A 19,805-nucleotide genomic window follows, 5' to 3' on the forward strand; every position below is an offset into this window, starting at 1 on the left:
TTGTCTTCAAGAAAGAAATCAATCATAATTCCAGAGATGCAATATGTTCAGAAGCACTGATTATTAGAGAGAATGAACACAAAGCATTTAGAAAAATGAATTCATAATTTTATGAAAAGTTTAATTTGCAGAACTAATTGTAACACTGATTTATTATACTTAATGTATTCAATTCACACATTTAATGTTGAAAACAGTAATATTGAAAATCTATGGTAACTAATTCTAATCAAAAGTACACTTTTATGTAAAAATAAAGAAAAACTTACTTAGCACTTGAGTACTTTGTGTTATTTTTCTCTCTATTCTATAAACTTATATTAGTTAATTTTGTTTAGATCGATCATGGGGCTTGAATTCTGGGCCTGGGCACTGTCCTTGAGCTCTTCAGCTGGAGGCTAGCTAGCACTCTACCACTTGAGCCACAGCACCACTTCTGATTTTCTGGTAGTTAATTTGAGATAAGAGTTTCACAGATTTTCCTGCTTGGGCTGGCTTTGAGCTGCGAACCTCAGATCTCACCCTCCTGGTGCCTGGCTATATCAGTTAATTTTTATGCTTATGATAAAGTAGCCTACCATTTTGACAAAGAGTAAGGTAAGGGCTACAGTGTGTAGCTTCATAACAAATTATAGGGAGTCAGAGGAACAAGATTGACAGGTAGGCAAAAGCAAGGTCATCTCATTCAGCTTCATATTTGTAACAGTTCTGTAGAATTCTTGCCCTTGGCGAGAATTCCCAATAAATTGGAATATTCTGTTTCTTTAAACCAAATCTAAAAACTATAATGATATCATTCTATACTAGATTTTCAGAGTAGTGATCTTTGCCAGGACTTTTTCCTGGTGGTCAATTTGTCAGATTGTGTCCATGACTCTGACTCTGTAGATTCATTACACAGGTTTGTCTTACTCTCATTCTTGCTACAAGCCATGGTGCGTATTCAGCATTAGGATAAGCCTTTTTTTTTTTACCACATTATATACAATTTTTTGCATTTTCCAATAAGACATTAAGTTTCCAACAATAAGCACAGTAAAGCTGAATGAGTTGCACCCACCACACAAAGGTCATAGTTTGAAAGTTTCTTGTTGATTTCTGGTTTTATTCTATCCTGGTATATCAAGAAAACTAATAATAACAAATGCTGGAGGGAATGTGGCCAAAAGAGAACCTTACTACATTGTTGGTGGGAATGTAAACTTGTTCAACCACACTGGAAAGCAATATGGAAGTTCCTCAAAAGGCCCAACATAGAGCTCCCCTATGACCCAGCAGCACCACTTTTGGGCATTTACCCAAAAGATTACAAGCAAGAACACACTAAAGCCACCAGCACAACTATGTTCATCACAGCCAGTTTGTCATCACTTAAATATGGAACCAACCTAGATGCCCCTCAGTAGATGAGTGGATCAAGAAAATGTGGTACATATACACAGTGGAATTTTATGCCTCTATCAGAAGGAACAATAGAACAATACTTCCCTATTCGTAAGGAAATGGAAGGGCTGGAAAAAATCATACTAAGTGAAGTAAGCCAGACGGAAAGAAACATGGACTCTATAGATTCCCTCATTGGGAATAATTAGTACATGTCTAGGATAGTCCTAGCAGAATATTAAAATAGCTCAATAGCTATATCCAGAAGAACACATAAGATAATGCTAATTGAAATGAATTCCAAGTTATGGAAACAAGTGGTTTATTGTTGTTGTTATTTTCAACATACCATGTGAAATTATGCCCTTTTTTTTTTGTCTTTCTTTCCTGTGGTTTTACCCCTAATATCCCTATAACTGATTTTAGTACCCTGGATATTGTATATATGTTTATTAGAACTAGGGAAGGGAAAAGAAATACCAAAATGGAGAGACAAAGGACAAAAAGACAAACCAGTGCAACAGCAATACTTACAAAACTATATGGTGTAAACCAACTGTACAACTCATGGATGGTGGTGGGTGGGGGATGAGGAGGGTGAGGCAAGGAAAAATGAGTGAGGAGGTAACAAGTTGGATATGAAATATACTCACTGCCTTATGTATGAAACTGTAACCCTTCTGTACTTCACTTTTACAATAAAGAAATGAAAAAAAAATGGAAATAAAGATCTGTGTGTGTGTGTATGTGTGTGCACGCGCACGCCCACACGTGCACCCATGTGCTAGTCTTAAGACTTGAACTCTGAGCATGGGCTCTGTCTGTCCATGAGCTTTTGTGATCGAGAGTAGTGCTCTATCACTTGAGCCACAGCTCTACATCTGGCTTTTTGGTTGTTGATTGGAGACAGAAGTTTCATAGACTTTTCTGCCGTCTCTGGCTTCCAACCACCAATCTCAGACCCTGGCCTCCTGAATAACTAGGACTGTAAGGATTGAGCCCCTGGCACCTAGCTTTATTTCTGTATTGCTTTCATTTATTTACTTTATTGATCTAGCATATTTATTCTTTAAAAATATTTTAATATTTGATGATTACAGTGTTAATATTTTCTCAGTGTACTACTTTGACTTGGTCACAGTTGATACTAGGCTATTTGTATAAGAACTTTTATCTTCTAATATTACATTGTTAATATTTATTTAGTGCGCTTATTTGACACTGCCTTACATGCTTGAGTGACAGTTCTGGTTATTCTGTTTATTGCTTCATTGCTCTTTCCGGGGGAGTTTTCGTTGGCCTATATTTTATCAAATGTCACTAGGACTTATTTAAATCCTAGAGATACAATGACACAAAAATCTCTAATCTTTGATGGTAGTTCTAAGTTTCCATCTTCTAAGTAATCCTATTCTGGGTCCTCTGAAGGGGGGAAAAAAGGTGCTTTTATTAAGTTTGAAATTTTAACAATTCATACCTCATTTTTTTAATAAATGACTGAAATTAACACTTGATAAAACGTATTAGGTCAAATAGAATACATATATATCATTATTGTCTTTGATATGAATGACTATCTTTCATTTGGCTAAGGTACTTAGACTTATTTTTGATACTCAGTCTCATATATTTAGCAAAGGCATTATGTAATGATTCCCTTCCTTCAACCAAGCCAGTCATTCCATGGGCTACACTCTTCTGCCTTGTAAGGACAAATCTCATATAGCTATTATATTTTGAGAGTAAGTATTGGTCACTTGACTTAATTCCTGCAATAATGTGTGAGCTCAACTTGAATGGAAATAGTGTTGTGATTGCCCTTCCTCGTCCCATGCATTGTAAGATATGGCCAGTGGGCTCTCCAGGGTATGTTAAAACTGTGAATTAAAAGGGATTCAGAGAGAAAGTAACATTTGGATTGGTGACCAGATACAAAATTCTATGTTTCTGACTTTCACATTTCCCATACGATGGAAATATTCACAGGTTCAATGCAAATATTCACAGATATGTCCAATAATTGACTTAAGAACAAAGGTGAAAAATTCCCCACAAATGTTCATAATTTGGATTTTTGTCTATGCTAGCATAATTATCATCCACTACTTCCCAAATGTGCTGTTTAAACGCTAATAACCTTACACTGATGCATCACTCAGTTGTCTCCTTCTGGACACAATCCCTCATTTGATTCTCTAGGACACATTTTTAATTATATTAAACTTGAACGTAGAAGGTATCATCAAGGCTCTCCAAAGTCTCCTATTTTAACTGAAATTTTCCTTTTGGATGAGTTCGATGTCTCCCTTCCTATTTACATATGGAATTAATATGGATAGCTTTAATTAATTAATACTGAATATGGACTGCTCAGTGATAAACGATGTGTTTTTGCAAAACATGCCTCCCCTCCCATTCTGCCATTCTTCTGTGTATCTATCTTTATGCTTCTGGATTAATTTATAAGACTGCTCCCATTCCAGAAGATAGCAAAAAGAATTCTGTTAACATAAAAGATACAGGAGCTTCCTCAGAGGTTCTGAAACAGTGTAAGCCTTGAAAAATTACCCTGTCCTCTTTCTTCTTCATATAATGTAAGGCAAGGATGTAACAAAGTTTTTAAGAAAAGGTCTTCTGGGTTTCCCTAAGATTTTTCAATGCCCTCACTCCTTAAGACATATCAGAGTACTGATTAGACTTATATTAGTGCTTCTATTGCGTTTAGAAACTAATATGAGGGATACCCCACCGCCCTCGGGCACCCCACAGCCGCCTTGTCGTCCCGGGCCAGCGTCAGCGCCCTGCCAGCGCCTGGTGGAGCAACTCAAGCTGGAGGCCGGCATGGAGCGGATCCAGGTCTCCCAGGTAGCCGCAGAACTTCAGCAGTGCTGCTTACAGAACGCCTGCAAGGAGGCCCTGCTGGTGGGCGTTCCCGCAGGAAGCAACCCCTTCCGGGAACCCGGGTCCTGCGCTTTATTTTAAATAGAAAAGAAGTTGGCTGAGGAAAGCCTCCAAGTCTCAAGAAAACACTTTTCTCTAGCCAAATGACTAGTAGATCTATTTCACATCTTTTCTGTGGCCTGGGTGTATAGGCAGATTTACACAGAAATTGATGATTTTCTACTCAACTAAGGTAACTGAGTGAAGGAGTACAGTTCTAAATAATAATGACCTAGTTCTTTTGCTGAAGTGATTTTGTATTAAGACAACCACCCTAGCCACCAAGTATACCAAAATACACCTCTTTCATAAGAATTTCTGGTTTTGCTATATCTGGACTATTATGTATGTTTTATTTACTGGATGTTTACATTTAGGAAGGAAAACATTTGTTTATTAAAACAATTGAGTATTTGTAACATGTTCCTAAGACTTTTATACTAGATACAGTTACTAGATAAAGTATAAAATTAAGAGGAATAAATAGGCTTTACTAACCAAAAGATGTCTCTTTTCCTTTACATGAAAAGATTTTCATTTTTAAATGAGAATATAATTTGTTTTAAACACTAAACTTGGGAGATGTATCTCAGCAAACTTGAAATTATTAATGTTAATGATGTGTATTAGTTTCCCTACCTTGTACATGAAGCAGATTTGTCCTTTTTCTTAAGTTCTTGTACTTTACAGTTGTGGTGGTACCTTAAAAAAACAAAACTACTTATTTTGTTTTTAAAAATGCTTAAATTGTTACCTACAAACAGAACTCTTCAAATGGTTAAAAACAAAGTAATGTGAAAATAATACAACCAAAGGAATTCTTCATGTCCCAAGGGTTTTACTTGGAAGATGTGCCTTTCATTGAGTTTGGGGATACTTTGAGAAGGAGACTTTCGGTAATCTTTGAAGAACTTGGAAATAAAATTTGTCTAATTCAAAAAAAAATGAGAAAGTAATATGAAATACCATTTTAGCACATTACAGTAGAATTATTAGAATATGAGAATCGATTTGTAACTAGTCCCTAAGGTTATTCTCGGTACAGATGTCCTACCGGTGCTTCCCCTCATCAGCCAAATGGACAAAGTTCTCTCAGCCTGTGTTATTTCATAACTCTAGAAATTAATCATTGATTTCTATCATTGTTAAATTTCCCCATCAATGCCACACACACTCAATGTAAGCAGCGCAGTGAGCGAGCATCATGGCTCCCAAGGGGACCTTGCCCGTCCTGCTGCTTCTGCTGTGCTGCGTGCACTGGGGGTTCTGTGGGAAGGTCTTGGTGTGGCCCTGCGAGATGAGCCACTGGCTCAACCTAGAGATCATTCTGGATGAACTCGCTGCAAAAGGACACGAGGTGACAGTTTTGACAAATACTGAGAGTGTATTAGTGGACTACAGAAAACCTTCTGCACTGAATTTCGAGGTGGTCCAAGTGCCACCTGAAAGAAAGATGTCTCTGGAAGCTTTATCAGACCTATTTGTGAACGTCATTCCAACGTTGTCATTCTGGCAAGCATCAAGCAAGTTCCAAGGATTGTTTTTTCACAACACTGGACAATTTGTAACTCTCTGTAGGAATACAGTCTACAACCAGTCACTCGTGAGGAAACTCCAGAAAACCAAGTATGATGTAATGGTGATCGACCCTGTCATTCCCTGTGGACAGCTGGTGGCTGAGTTGCTTGAGATCCCTTTCGTGCTCACACTGAGGATCTCGATGGGTGGCATCATTGAGAAATACTGTGGGCAGCTCCCAGCTCCACCTTCCTATGTACCCGTGTCCCTTGGAGGACTCACAGACAGAATGACCTTTATGGAAAGGGTGAAAAATATGATATTTGCATTTTTCTTTGATTTTTGGCTCCCACAATATGACTTTCGTTTTTGGGATCAATTTTACAGTGAAGTGTTAGGTAAGAGGATTTGCTTTTCATGTACTAGATCAAAACGGTTAAGAAATGTCTCAAGAAATGTGTCAAAAGTGAAAGAAAGAGATATTCAAAAACTTTTGTTACACAATACTTGATAACTGATAGCAACAGAGTGTGTATCAGTAACAAGTTGAAGAACGAAGACAAGGATGGTTGTTCTTCATTATTCTTTCTTAGTTTTCATGGGAATGGTTTCATCTAATGAAATTTAATAGGTTCTTATCAAATCACCCAAAATATACAGAAGTTGATTAGGGAGAATTTTTTTGGTCACATATAGAATATCAAAAAGCTCCACAACTTTGTGTACTTTGTCCTAGGAGTCAGATCTATATTAATAAGGAATGCCCTATTTATTATTCAAAAAAGAAAATCTCCTTTGTTTATGCCAGAAATATTTGGAAGTGTGAGGTATAAATATAAAACTGTAAAATGAAGTATTTCTTTTTAAAAAATTTTTATTGTCAAACTGATGTACAGAGAGGTTACAGTTTCATACGTTGGTCATTGGATACATTTCTTGTACTGTTTGTTACCTCCTCCCTCATTCCCCCCTCTCATCTCCCCCTTTTCCTCTCCCCCCCATGAGTTGTTCAGTTCATTTACACCCAACAGTTTTGCTAGTATTGCTTTTGTAGTTGTTTGTCTTTTTACCCAGTGTCTCTCTATTTTGGTATTCCCTTTCACTTTCCTAGTTCTAATACCAGTATAACACGGTTTCCAATGTACTCAGATAAGATACAGAGATAGTGCAGGTACAACCACAGGAAGGGGATACAGGAAGATCATCAATAATAGAAGCTACGGTTACACATAGCACGTTGAAAGTAGTTACAGCAGTGATATAACAATCGTATTTCTTGATGAGTTGACCATACTCTTCTTACTTCAGTGATGACATTGTTGTGAAATTACTGTTGATTTGCCTTATGGTTTTTTTATGCACATAATTTTCATCTGGATTCTTCAGCTTACACAAGCTTCTGAACCAAGTGTTTTGAGAATCATGAACATGCCTGTAATACCAAGCAAAAGATAATATTGGGTATGAATATATTAACTAATTTGAGTTATTGACTGCTACAGCTGCTGCACTTAAATTCCACACACTTGGTGGTATGAGTTGGTTTCTTCTGGGGTTTCTCTTCTGGTCGTGCACATAGCTCTCTTGTAGTTTTCATGGTCATTTGTCTGTACAGACGCATCCTGGCTGCTCTTTACCCATTCAGAGGAACATCAGATATCCTGGACTGCGTTCCTCTGCTTCAATTCATTTATCCTTCAACTCTAATGGCCTTTTGTACACATATCTTCAACATTAAACATGTATATTTGGGAGAAATATACTTTGGCCCATAATTCTGAATTCCAAGTAGAAACATTATTAATAGAACTATTTTTAAAAGAGCTCCTTTAGTAATAAACAGTTTTAGACATGTTTTAAATGATTAAGAAGTGGATTCTTTTTTGAATAAATATGTCACACTTAAAAGAATTCCTTCCTCCCTCCCTTCCTCCCTTCCTTCCTTTCTTTGCCAGTCCTGGGCCTTGAACTCAGGCCCTGAGCACTGCTCCTAGCTTTTTTTCTCAAGGCTAGCACTCTACCACTTGAGCCACAGTGCCACTTCCGGCTTATTCTGTATGTGTGATGCTGAGGAATCGAAACCAGGGCTTTATGCATGCCATGAAGCACTCTACTACTAGGCCACATTCGTGGCCCCAGTATTTTTTTTTAAATCACATTGAGCTGAAGACTAAGATCTTCTTTCTTCCTCTTGATATTGTTGCTATCTGTATGCACATACAGTCTTTGCTTAAAACTACTTAGGATGAAAAACTTATCTTTTATTCTACAAACAAATATTTTTCTCTTCAGGTAGACCATAAGATTTATAGAAAACTTACCTCAAAAACTTCAGTTAGTACAAAAACTTCAGTTGGTACAGTGTGTATTGTATATATGCCTACCTGATCTAGGGAAGAGAAAGAAAAACGAAGGTGTAAGATATCACCAGAAATGTACTCACTGCCCTATTATGTAATTGTACCCCTTTTGTACAACACTTTGTCAACAAAATTTAATTAATTAAAAAAAAGAACTTCAGTTAGGTCAGTGCTGGTTACTCATTCATATACTCCTATCCACCCAGGAGATTGAGATCTGTGGATCACTTTTCAATGCCAGACAGGGTAGGAAAGTCTGTGAGACTCTTATCTCCAATATGCTCCTCAGGGAAACCGGAAGGTGGCACTGAAGGTCAAGTAGTAGAGCCCTCTCCTTGAGCATGCATCTCAGGGACAGAGCCCAGTTCCTGAGTTAATATCCCACAACAGGCAAAAAGGAAAAAACAGGGGCTGGGAATATGGCCTAGTGGCAAGAGTGCTTGCCTCCTATACATGAAGCCCTGGGTTCAATTCCTCAGCACCACATATATAGAAAATGGCCAGGAGTGGCGCTGTGGCTCAAGTGGCAGAGGGCTAGCCTTGAGCAAAAGGAAGCCAGAGACAGTGCTCAGGCCTTGAGTTCAAGCTCCAGAACTGGAAACAAAAAAGAAAAAGAAAAAAACAAACAGACAAAAACTCTTTACTTAGCTTTGTTGTTGGCAAGTTTGTTTTTCTGAATTGAACAATGATCTTGTAGATATCTATTAACTCAGTTGGAGATCAATACTTTTTGTTGTAGAAGCAAGCCAGTAAAAGCCAACATGTGAAAAAAGTTAAGCACCAGCCAAGTTAGAGATTTGTTTTATCAGTGCTTTAATATTTGGCTTAATACTAAGAGTTAAGGTTAACACAGAATATACCAGATTTAGGAAATAAAATATTGTAGCTCTTGCTAAAATAACTAAATTTTCTTTATTGCGATAATTAGTGAGAATAGATTAGATTATATAATTCAAGAAGATACTATGCAGTGATATATGGCATATGATATTTAACCATTGAAAAAGTATGGGGGTCTTGTGTGTATTTGTACTAAAAATTAAATGCAGTCCTTAAGATGTACATGGCAGGTGCTCAACTCTATCACTTTTATTATGTTTTACTTTTGTTGTAAGGTAGTAGTCTATCTGATTTTTATTCCTGTGTATTCTCTTGTTGTTTATTTGATGGACGAGTACCATTCACTATTAGTATAATCATGTTTTAATGTCAAAAAAATGTAATGAACACAAAAGTCCGAAAATTCATGGGAAGCAAAAGTATATATAAGTAACAATAGCAGGCTTCCCATTTCCTCTCAAAACTATTAACTTTATTCAACATCCTATCAAGAAATTATCCATTAAGAAAAATTGCTATGTAAATGTGTCTTTTTTCTGATTGCTATATCACGAAATACTGATTTTGACTTGCATATTAACAGTTGTAATTAGGTCAAATTTATTTACTATAAAATATGTACATTTAAAAAGTATAATTCAAAGTTTCAACACTTTTACAAATGTATGGAGCTACCACTGTGTGATAATTCCATAAATCCCCAAAGAGATGATTTCTTATTTGTTTACTAGTTTAGTGGTGAGTTTTGAATTTAAGGGCTTTTCCTTTCTAAAACAAGTTGTCTATCATTTCAGCCATACCTATGCCCCCCAAATATATTATTTTTTACTTCAGGTAATAGATCTGACATTTATGTTCTGCTACTTTGATATCTCTTTAAATATTTCTGAGGAGAAGAATCTAATCAAGGGTTGGGTATATGGCCTAGTGGCAAGAGTGCTTGCCTCATATTCATGAAGCCCTGGGTTCAGTTCCCCAGCACCACATATATAGAAAATGGCCGGAAGTGGCGCTGTGGCTCAAGTGGTAGAGTGCTAACCTTGAGCAAAAAGAAGCCAGGGACAGTGCTCAGGCTCCCAGTACAAGGCCCAGGACTGGAAAAAAAGAAGAAGAAAAAAAAGAATCTAATCAATTTACTGTCAGCAAGTTCCACTTATGCATGAATTTCAGATATCTTTTGCCCATTTTCTATTAGGTTTGTTTGTGTATTGTAATAAGTTTTTGTACGCTAAGGAAACACAAGAAAATTCTCTAATTATACTAAATAAGCTCTTCAGTTTTAGGTATCACTGTTTATGATTAGGTATTACTGTTTATTATTCTCCTGTCTTATGAGATGTAGATTTGTGTCTTTAATTTAAAAGAGTGAATAATTCAACCATATCCTTCATAAAAGTTTTTCTTTATGACCTCAAATAAATCTTTTCCTATTGTACATTTTCTGAAGGTTTCACTCTTTATTGTTTTCAATGTAACTATAAATTAATTCTATCTTTAAAGTATTCAATGTACTGCAACTTTCATTTTATTTTAAAAGGTGGTATCAATGTCTTCTGTCTTTACTTGTACTTTATTTCCTTTCTTTTTTCTTCACTTCTTCCATCTCAACCTTTCCTTTATTTTTTCCCTAGCTTTCATAGAGATGACCTGTTCCATCAGTATTTATCAAAGGATCCTTCTTCAATTAGTTGTCTATCATGCTTACTTTGTCATTGTTAAATTTCATTATTGAACTAGTTTCATTTCTATGGTTATCAAATATTTCTTTATATTAGTTCTTGATACCTTTATGAATAATGTCTCCTCTGACTTCTTTCTGAAAATTCTTGATTTTTCACTCCTTGCTTTCCACATAGGTTTTGAATCACATATTAAGTTCATTGCCATAACGAAGTGCCACAAAACTGGTCATTGGAGACATTAGAATGATTTTCAGTGATTGTGTTGATATACTTGGGAAAATAGACATTCTTCTAAAATTTGTTTCTCAGGCTGGGAATGTGTCTTAGTGGTAGAGTGCTTGCCTAGCATACACGAAGCCCTGGGTTTGACTCCTCAGTACCAGAAAAAGCCAGGAAAAAAAAAAAGCCAGAAAAAGCCAGAAGTGGGAGCTGTGATTTAAGTGATAGAGTGCTAACCTTAAGAGAAAGAAACTCAGGGACAGTGCCTGGGCACTAAGTTCAAGCCAGGACTGGTCAAAGAAAAAAAAATTGTTTCTCTAGTCCATTACCATGTTAACACTATTTACTTTTCAAGTATTGGTTTTAATGATATATTTTGAATTGTTACCATATATAGTCTAGACAAGTTTCATAAAATTATTCAATATATTTACCTTTAAATATATAGATATCCTTTTTGGGGTCTAGGTCATGGAGGGCTTAAGCTCAGTCCCTGGGCTAGCACTCTACCTGTTTGAGCCACAGTGCTACTTCCAGTTTTGTGGCGCTTAACTAAAATAAGAGCTCACGTCCTTTCCTGCCCTGGCTGTTTTTCAATTGCCACCTTCATGTCTCAGGCTCTTGCGGAGGTAGGATTGAATGTGTGACAGTTCGAAGACCAGTTTTCAGGTGCAGACATAGTTATAGATAAACATATCTTAAACTTTTTCTATATTTTTGCATATGAATTGTAGCGATTACATCATGTATGGATGTGTCTATTATTTGCAAAGTGTCACATTCCTTCTATATTCTTTTAGATTTACTTCATAACAAGTCATCATTATTTAGATAATTAGAAAGACAGGCAAATAGATAGTAGATAGGTAGCTAGATAGACAGACAAATAGAAATATCTACTTCAGCATCATTTAGATAACTGTATGTTAGTTGTCATCTTGCTACAGAAATGTATAATGTGATTGGATAGTTGTAATCTAATATACCAATGACTTTTTTGACCATGATGAGAATGCTCAAAATACTAAAATAAAGGGCTACTATCAATTAACCTTTTGCTATTTTGGAATCTTTATGGGTTTAAGAAAACTTCTTCTATATTTCTAATTTAATAATATCTTTTAAAATCATGTAATATGTTTATTGTTTGACACAAAATAGGATTGTTCCCATTTTACCACTTAAAATTTTAATTCATATTTATATTAAAGGGTATCATTTTAATTCCTAGACAAGTTCCACTTTATCATATTTTCTATTAAAAAGCTTAGGTGTGTCTCCAGAGGGAGGACACTTGTTTAGCAAGTGCCTGTTCCCTTAGTTTAAACCCCAGTGATGACAAAGTTACGTTATGTTTGGTAACCTCATTATTTTCAAGAAATGGCATGTGTTTATCAGTACGATTCATGACTTTTGAGTCCCAATATAGAAACACTGTTTTAAAAATGATATTAATATTTTACTTTTTATTTTTACTATACTTCTTCCCTAACTCCTTACTTAAATGAATTTTATTTTTCTCCTACTTAGTAAATGCTTAAATTTATATCAGACCTGTATTTGTTGGACTCTATTTAGTTCACTATTATTTTAGTAATTTTCTTATTCTACATATTTACTGATTTCATCATTGACATGTCTTTTTTAAGTTTCCATTTTTATGTAAAAGGCAGTTTGTGGGTCAGCAGGTGTGAAACCTAAGTTTTGTAACACCACATTGAAAACTCAGTGACGTAAGATAGCAGTCCTTTGTTAGTGTTAATGAGCTTTATTTGTGCAGAGCAGTTCTTCTTGCAAAGGGCTCAGTGATTCTAATGGCTTTCCTTCCTTCATTTTTCCCTCCCTTTCTTCCTTTCCTACATCCCTCCACCCAACCATTTTGCTTCCATTTAAATTGAAAGTATTCCTGGGGCTGGGATGTATCTCAGTTGCAAAGCATTAACCTAGCAAGCGCAACACCCTGAGTTCTATCCCCAGTACCAGAAAAGTCAAATTTAGAAAAAGGAAGTATTTCTGAGGATTGGAATTTTCTCCCTAATAGTTATAAAGGAAATGAGAGATGTCTTTTTTCCTCAGCAAAGACATATATTCCTCCTTGTGTTTTTCCAGGAAGACCCACGACATTATGTGAAACTCTGGGCAAAGCTGAAATCTGGCTAATCCGGACATATTGGGATTTTGATTTCCCTCACCCCTACTTACCCAATTTTGAGTTTGTTGGAGGATTGCACTGCAAACCAGCCAAACCTTTACCTAAGGTAGGTCTCTAATTAGAAAAAAATTTATGTGTTTTATTACTATCAGATATTTGCTTACCATTGATACCTTCATTCACAGAAATGTGTTAATGGGTATCTTCAAATTGCAACAGATTTTTTTTTTGCTAATATTTTGTGTGTCTGTGCTGTACTATTGGAATACGAGGATGTCAAACCAGAACCATAGAAATTGTTAGTATTTCTAAAAGTGTTGTATTTACTGGATGATTTTCCAGAATTTTTGACCAAGAAAGATGCCTCATGAGACCTCATGAAGTGCATAGGATTTGATGAATTAGAAAAAGAAGGAGTTGAGGGAGAGAAATACAGTGCTTTCTGATTTCATACTTGGATAATGGTAACCTTCTTGTGAAAAATCAAATAACTGGTGGAAAAACTTTTGAGTTGATAATGAAGAATTTAATGTTTATTGACAAAAAATTCATCAATTGTTTGGGTGGCAAATCCTCTCAGGCTTAACAGAAAGTGCTAGAAATAGATTGTGAGAACACAGCATAAAGTAAATTATAAAGTTTGCAGTCTCAAATAGTTAATGATTTTATGATTATTGGTGATGACAAAACATTACATAATATATAACAAGATGGAAGAAAATTTTAGAATGACATGTATATTAACCAAAACACATGGAGAAGCATAAATATTCATATATAAATATAGTATGTACCATGCATATATTAGAAATGGGTAGTAGGGACAGAATAATTTTATTATTTTCTTAGAAAGGAAACAAATGCAAATTCCAAAAATGCTGAGGGTTAAATGTTGCTCCCAGGAGAGCTCTTCATTTTTGTTTATGTTGAATAAGACATTTTCAAAAAAAAATTTTATTTCATGATTCTGATTATATTTTACTTTCTGAAGGGAAGTTTTTGAACATTGTTATATGAAAGTTAATGGATGAAGGTCAAAGCAATACACAGAGAGAGAGACAGCTCACTAGATAAACCTTCCTACCCACATACTTATACACATACATCTTCCCACTTCACACACACAAAAATTGATGACAACTAAGACATTATTTATAAGAGAGACAAGTGATTCCATTACAATCTCACCTCATATAATAATGTAGACTTTCATCAAGCAGAATTGCTTAACTATGAGGGTCTTCTAACAGGAGTTTGTTACATATTCTTCTAAAACCTAGTGAGTGTTCTAGGTCATAGCCTATATACATTTTTTGTGAGCCGTATTAGTCAGGGAAGGAAAATTTTGACACATATAACATTTAATGCTTGTTTAATAGGAATATAGATAATTTATTTGTATTTATTAGATATAAGTGGCATGCAAATGATTTTTAAAGCCTTGATATGGATTCTATCTTGGGCTTTCATTTATGGAATATTTTAAAAATGTTGCAATCAGCTTTGCTAAATGGGAAAAATAAGTTTCCTAATAACAATTTCACATATCAGAGAGAGCTCTCTGATATGTGAAATTGTTATTATACTATACTTTGGTAGTGACTTAGTCGATATTTAGGCTTATGTACCTTTTTTAACCAGAAAAAACAACAAACTTTCTGTATACAATGCATTTGGGTTTGTACAATCCCATCAATATCTTCCTCCCAGTTTAATCAAGCCCTTCCCTTATTTTTCTCAATTCAGTGGTGCACGCGATGTATTCTTATGGATATTCTAGTCCTTTCTCTCTTTCATTCCATTTGCCCACCCCTGCTCCCCTCTGGCAAGTACCAATTTCTTGGTACTTATTTTTGTTGGGGTTTAACTTTGTTTCCCGAAAGAGTGACAGCATTTTTCCTCCATAGAATATAATGTGGTTCAATTAATTAATTTGTAACCACTTATATATCACTCAGTATGTTTACTGATTGATTTATAGCCATATTCTAGCTCCCACAAATGAAGGAAACTATGCAACTTGTGTTGCTATAGGTCTGGTAAAATCTCATTCTTTTTGGTTGATGAGTAGGATTTCATTGTGTATGCACACCACATTTTGGTAAACATTCATCCTTTCAGGAGTATCTGGACTGATTTTGTATCTTGGCTATGGTAAATAATGCTGCAATAAACATGTTTTATGTCTATAGGAAATGGAAGAATTTGTTCAGAGCTCGGGAGAAGATGGTGTGGTGGTGTTTTCTCTGGGTTCCATGATCACAAACCTCACAGAAAAGAAGGCCAATATCATTGCTTCAGCCCTTGCTCAAGTTCCACAGAAGGTCGGTAAATCACTGATCCAGGAAAGCAGAGAAGCATCTTACTAAATGGAGTGACAATGTATATAATGAAGGACTTTGCAGGCAGAAATCATAGCTTTAAAAAAATACATTCCCCAGTTATTTTTATTGTGGATAGTACTTTAGGAGACTAACACTGAAACTACCATAGATGTCACTAAGCCTTTTGGATTATAGTGAAGCACAAAGAACTCAGCCCTGCTTGGTATCCTTTTCAGCTTTGTATCCAACATGGCATACATTCTTCAGAAATAGAAATATTAGAAAACAAAAAGTAGAGGTACACTTTTACATACATATTTAAAATGTGATTACTTGAAGAATCTTGACATAAACTACCATTTAAATGAACTTTGAGATGCTACTCAGTTTTTTGTCTTTCTAAACTTGACAAGCTTAATAGTACACAAACATTACTTTAATCAATGGTCATAAACAATAGGATCTTGGTTCTACCTCAGTGTATTAACCCTGACTTCAGGAAAGAAAATGCTTCATTAATCTTTTAGTTACAGTTAACTTTGTTAATACCAATCTTATTAATATTTAACAATAAGCACAATTTTATATAACTAAAGACATACACATAATCTCTTTATATTTTGAATATTTTGAGGTTTCTTTTAATTTTTGAAATAAACATTCAAGAAAATTTTTATTTTGAAAGTCCACTTTATTCAAAAGAAGCCACATTTTACTTATTATTTTGTTGGTTTGTTGTTGTTTTTTTGCCAGTCCTGGGGTTCGAACTCAGGGCCTGAGCACTGTCCCTGGCTTCTTTTGCTCAAGGCTAGCACTCTACCACTTGAGCCACAGCGCCACTTGTGGCTTTTTCTGTGTGGGTGGTACTGAGGAATAGAACCCAGGACTTCATGCATGCTAGGCAAGCACTCTACCACTCGGCCACATTCCAAGCCCTTTATCTTAATATTGTAAAGGCTCTTGTGCTTTGGCTAAGGTGGTGTGGGAGATTCTGCTTTTGGGACCTGACCTTGGGACCTGACCTTGGGGCCTGGACATGGGGCAGTGTCCCTGAGCTTCCTTTGCTCACAGCTAGAGTGCCACCACTTGAGCCACAGCTCCACTTCTGAGTTTTCTGAATAGGTTTCTGGAGACAAGAATTGCATGGCCTTTCCTGTCCCAATTGGCTTCAAACCACGTTTTTCAGATTTCAGCCTCCTGAGTAGATAGGGTTACAGGTGTGAGCCAACAGTGCTCATCTTAGAAACTGAAAAGCTTTATACACGGAATCTACCTCACATTAGCATCCAATGAAACCATTTATCAATAGGCTACTAGCCACACGGGATGATTTGACTACTGACCTATCACAGAAATCTGTGTCCATTTTAATTCTAAATAATTCGACAACCTTAACTCATCCTCAGTGTAAAATGATCCTTAGACATACAACCTTGTGGCTAGGAGTGTGGTGTAGTGGTAGATGGCTAGCCTTGAGCACAGAGAAGCCAGGGACTCAGAGCCCAAGCCCAAGCCCCAGGACTGGCAAAAAAAAAATTAAAATACAACCTTGCCTTCCACAGGTGCTATGGAGATACAAGGGAAAGACTCCTGCAACATTAGGATCCAATACTCGGATCTTTGACTGGTTACCCCAGAACGATCTTTTGGGTAAGACTGTGGGGAAAGAAGAGCAATAGAGTTGGTCTGTAGACACGGTAAATAACTCTTTAAATAGCAAACAAATGGAAAACCATTTCATACTGTTACACTTTCGTATATCCAGTCTCTAGTTTCATAGATTCATCCTTCCCCTGGGTCCGACACAGTATGTTCAGTTAGCACACTTATTACGCCTCAGGTCCTGTCACATGTCACCTCCTCAGTAAGACCTTCTCAGATAATGAAGAAATCACATTCTTCTCCAGAGGATTCACGTTTCTGGCTTAGCAACGTCTCAAGTGTTTAATTATGGAAGAAGAAAAGGTGGTACTCTAACAGGGATGGTAGCCTTTATTCTTCCCGTTCTGAAAATTCAGTCAGTGTGTGAGGTTGAACTACGAACCCATTTCCCACCTTCTCACCTTCTCACTCTATCCTCAAACCAGGGCACCCCCACACCAAGGCTTTCATCACCCATGGTGGAACGAATGGCATCTACGAAGCCATTTATCACGGGGTTCCTATGGTAGGAATCCCCATGTTCTTTGACCAACATGACAACATGGCTCGCATGAAGGCCAAAGGAGCAGCTGTGGAGGTGAACATGAACACCATGACCAGCGCGGACTTGCTCGGGGCCCTGAGGACGGTCATTAATGATCCTTCGTAAGTCCTGCTGCTTTCCCAAGGCTCTCCTGTCACTCACTAACTTGTCCATCCCACTAGAAAATCCTCAGTGCTTCATACTTCTTGATTCATTTTCAAAGAAATACCATGAAGCTAATATAAAAACCACATATTTCATTTCTTACTTGCTAATGTAATTTCTTGAAGTTGGGAAAAATGACTTCAAACACTCTTTCAATATTTTTCAAAATATTGTTTAATGATTCTACCTATTATGGTGTATTTTTCTCAATAACCTTTGTGGATGTATAATTTAATCATGTTTAAATATTACATCCTATTTATTTAACGAAAATTTGTGGGGATTACAGGAGTATTAATCATTCAGAAATATCTATATTAATAGCTAATGTTATTAAATGTCAAAACTAGCATGGTGTTATCAAAATCAAAATAAGCACCGTGTTGGAAGTATATACCTTCAATAATTTCCAATGTTATTAGTATGCTAATTTCTGATCATTTCTTTCATTTTATTAAATATATGAAGGTAAGTTTCAAAATTATCTTCAAGCTAATAAATTTATCAGATTTTATTGATTAATAACTATTGACACAAGGTTATAGGATCACAAATAACGATTAGAAATATCCAAGTGGAAAATTACACAATGTAAAATACTTTTGCATTAACTCCCAATCTAGGATTAACTCTGAGATTATCTGGGAACACTGTTATATTGTAGCATACATACGTACTCCATTGTAGAGTACATACGTACATTTTTTAGATGTATTCCTGGGGGTGGAACTCAGGGCCTGTTTGCAGTCCTTGTGCATTTTCTCTTCAGGGATGTGTTTCTACCATTTGAACAAATGCACAGGACTGCAAAAAGGCCCTGAATTCCACCCCCAGGAATGCTTCCCAGATAATCTCAGCCTCCTGAGTAAGATTAGAAGTGTTACCTACCAACTCCCATCTTGTAGATATTGTTTTGTTTCTGGAAAGCAACTAGTAGAACAAGATACACAATTTAATGGATTACAGTAGTTTTTAATTATCCAAAATATGTAAATAATCACATACCCCAGTGTAAAAATATTACACAAACATACTAATATGGTCTTTGATTATCCTGCTTCATTTAAAAAAATTCATATCCATCTGCATAAAAATTTATTATATACATATTTTAAATTTCTACTTTAAATGTAGAAAATATTGAATAATAATCCGATTTGGAAAATAAAGGCTTTTGCCACAAATACAGTTTGCCTAAAATGCACTGAGATGACTATGTAATTCCTGGGCTTTTTTAGTTACAGTTGAAAGGTAGCATGACTATTCACCTTTCCTATGCTCAAAGAAAACATCCCCCGCTGTAGTAGCACGTATACCATATTCAGTTAGAAACTATAACCATATTCACTCTTAGCAATGCTAAAAGGAGGCAAAAGTAATACATATTAATTCTGTCAGATAATGTCAAGTGTTGACATGACTTGCTTTTAATCCCGTAGCTATACACTCAGTGTTATATGGGAAATTATGAAAACTGCTAATTCTATAGTTGTTAGTGTTGTGATTCCAAATTGATATGAGACTATGGTTCTATTGGTTCATACTTATATTACTTTATTGTAATTATAGAAATAAAATGTAGAGGTATTACATAAGTCAGGTAATGACTTATTTTCTTTTGTATAAGGAATTCTGTTCCCTTACTCTCTCCCAGTTCCTCCCTTCCATATCCACCAATGAGTTGTATAGTTCAGTCTCATTTGTGTCCATTGAGATCCACTACTATGCTTTCTCGCTCTTTTCCCCTCAAGTTCTCTAATTCAATGACAGCGTAACCATCCAAAGTTATATACTTAGGCATGCCACTTTTCTTTTTTCTTTTTCTTTTTGGCCAGTCCTGGGCCTTGGACTCAGGGCCTGAGCACTGTCCCTGGCTTCTTCCCGCTCAAGGCTAGCACTCTGCCGCTTGAGCCACAGCGCCGCTTCTGGCCGTTTTCTGTATATGTGGTTCTGGGGAATCGAACCTAGGGCCTCGTGTATCCGAGGCAGGCACTCTTGCCACTAGGCTATATCCCCAGCCCGGCATGCCACTTTTCA

General features: G+C 36.1%; 1 protein-coding gene and 1 pseudogene across 1 annotated transcript in view; both read left to right on the forward strand.

Annotated features, from left to right (window-relative positions):
• Positions 1-3,024: 3,024 nt before the first annotated feature.
• The window catches only part of LOC125364900 (UDP-glucuronosyltransferase 2A3-like), a 49,990-nt gene continuing 33,209 nt past the window's right edge, over positions 3,025-19,805 (forward strand). The window contains exons 1-6 of the mRNA XM_048364670.1: positions 3,025-3,125; positions 5,369-6,239; positions 13,052-13,200; positions 15,287-15,418; positions 16,981-17,068; positions 17,506-17,725. Of these exons, the coding sequence (XP_048220627.1) occupies positions 5,528-6,239; positions 13,052-13,200; positions 15,287-15,418; positions 16,981-17,068; positions 17,506-17,725 (1,301 nt within the window). The 5' untranslated portion in view covers positions 3,025-3,125; positions 5,369-5,527. The remainder of the gene's footprint in view (positions 3,126-5,368; positions 6,240-13,051; positions 13,201-15,286; positions 15,419-16,980; positions 17,069-17,505; positions 17,726-19,805) is intronic.
• Positions 3,229-4,365, forward strand: LOC125365010 (annotated as a pseudogene).

Source organism: Perognathus longimembris, chromosome 16, assembly GCF_023159225.1.
Source record: "Perognathus longimembris pacificus isolate PPM17 chromosome 16, ASM2315922v1, whole genome shotgun sequence".
NCBI lineage: Eukaryota > Metazoa > Chordata > Mammalia > Rodentia > Heteromyidae > Perognathus > Perognathus longimembris.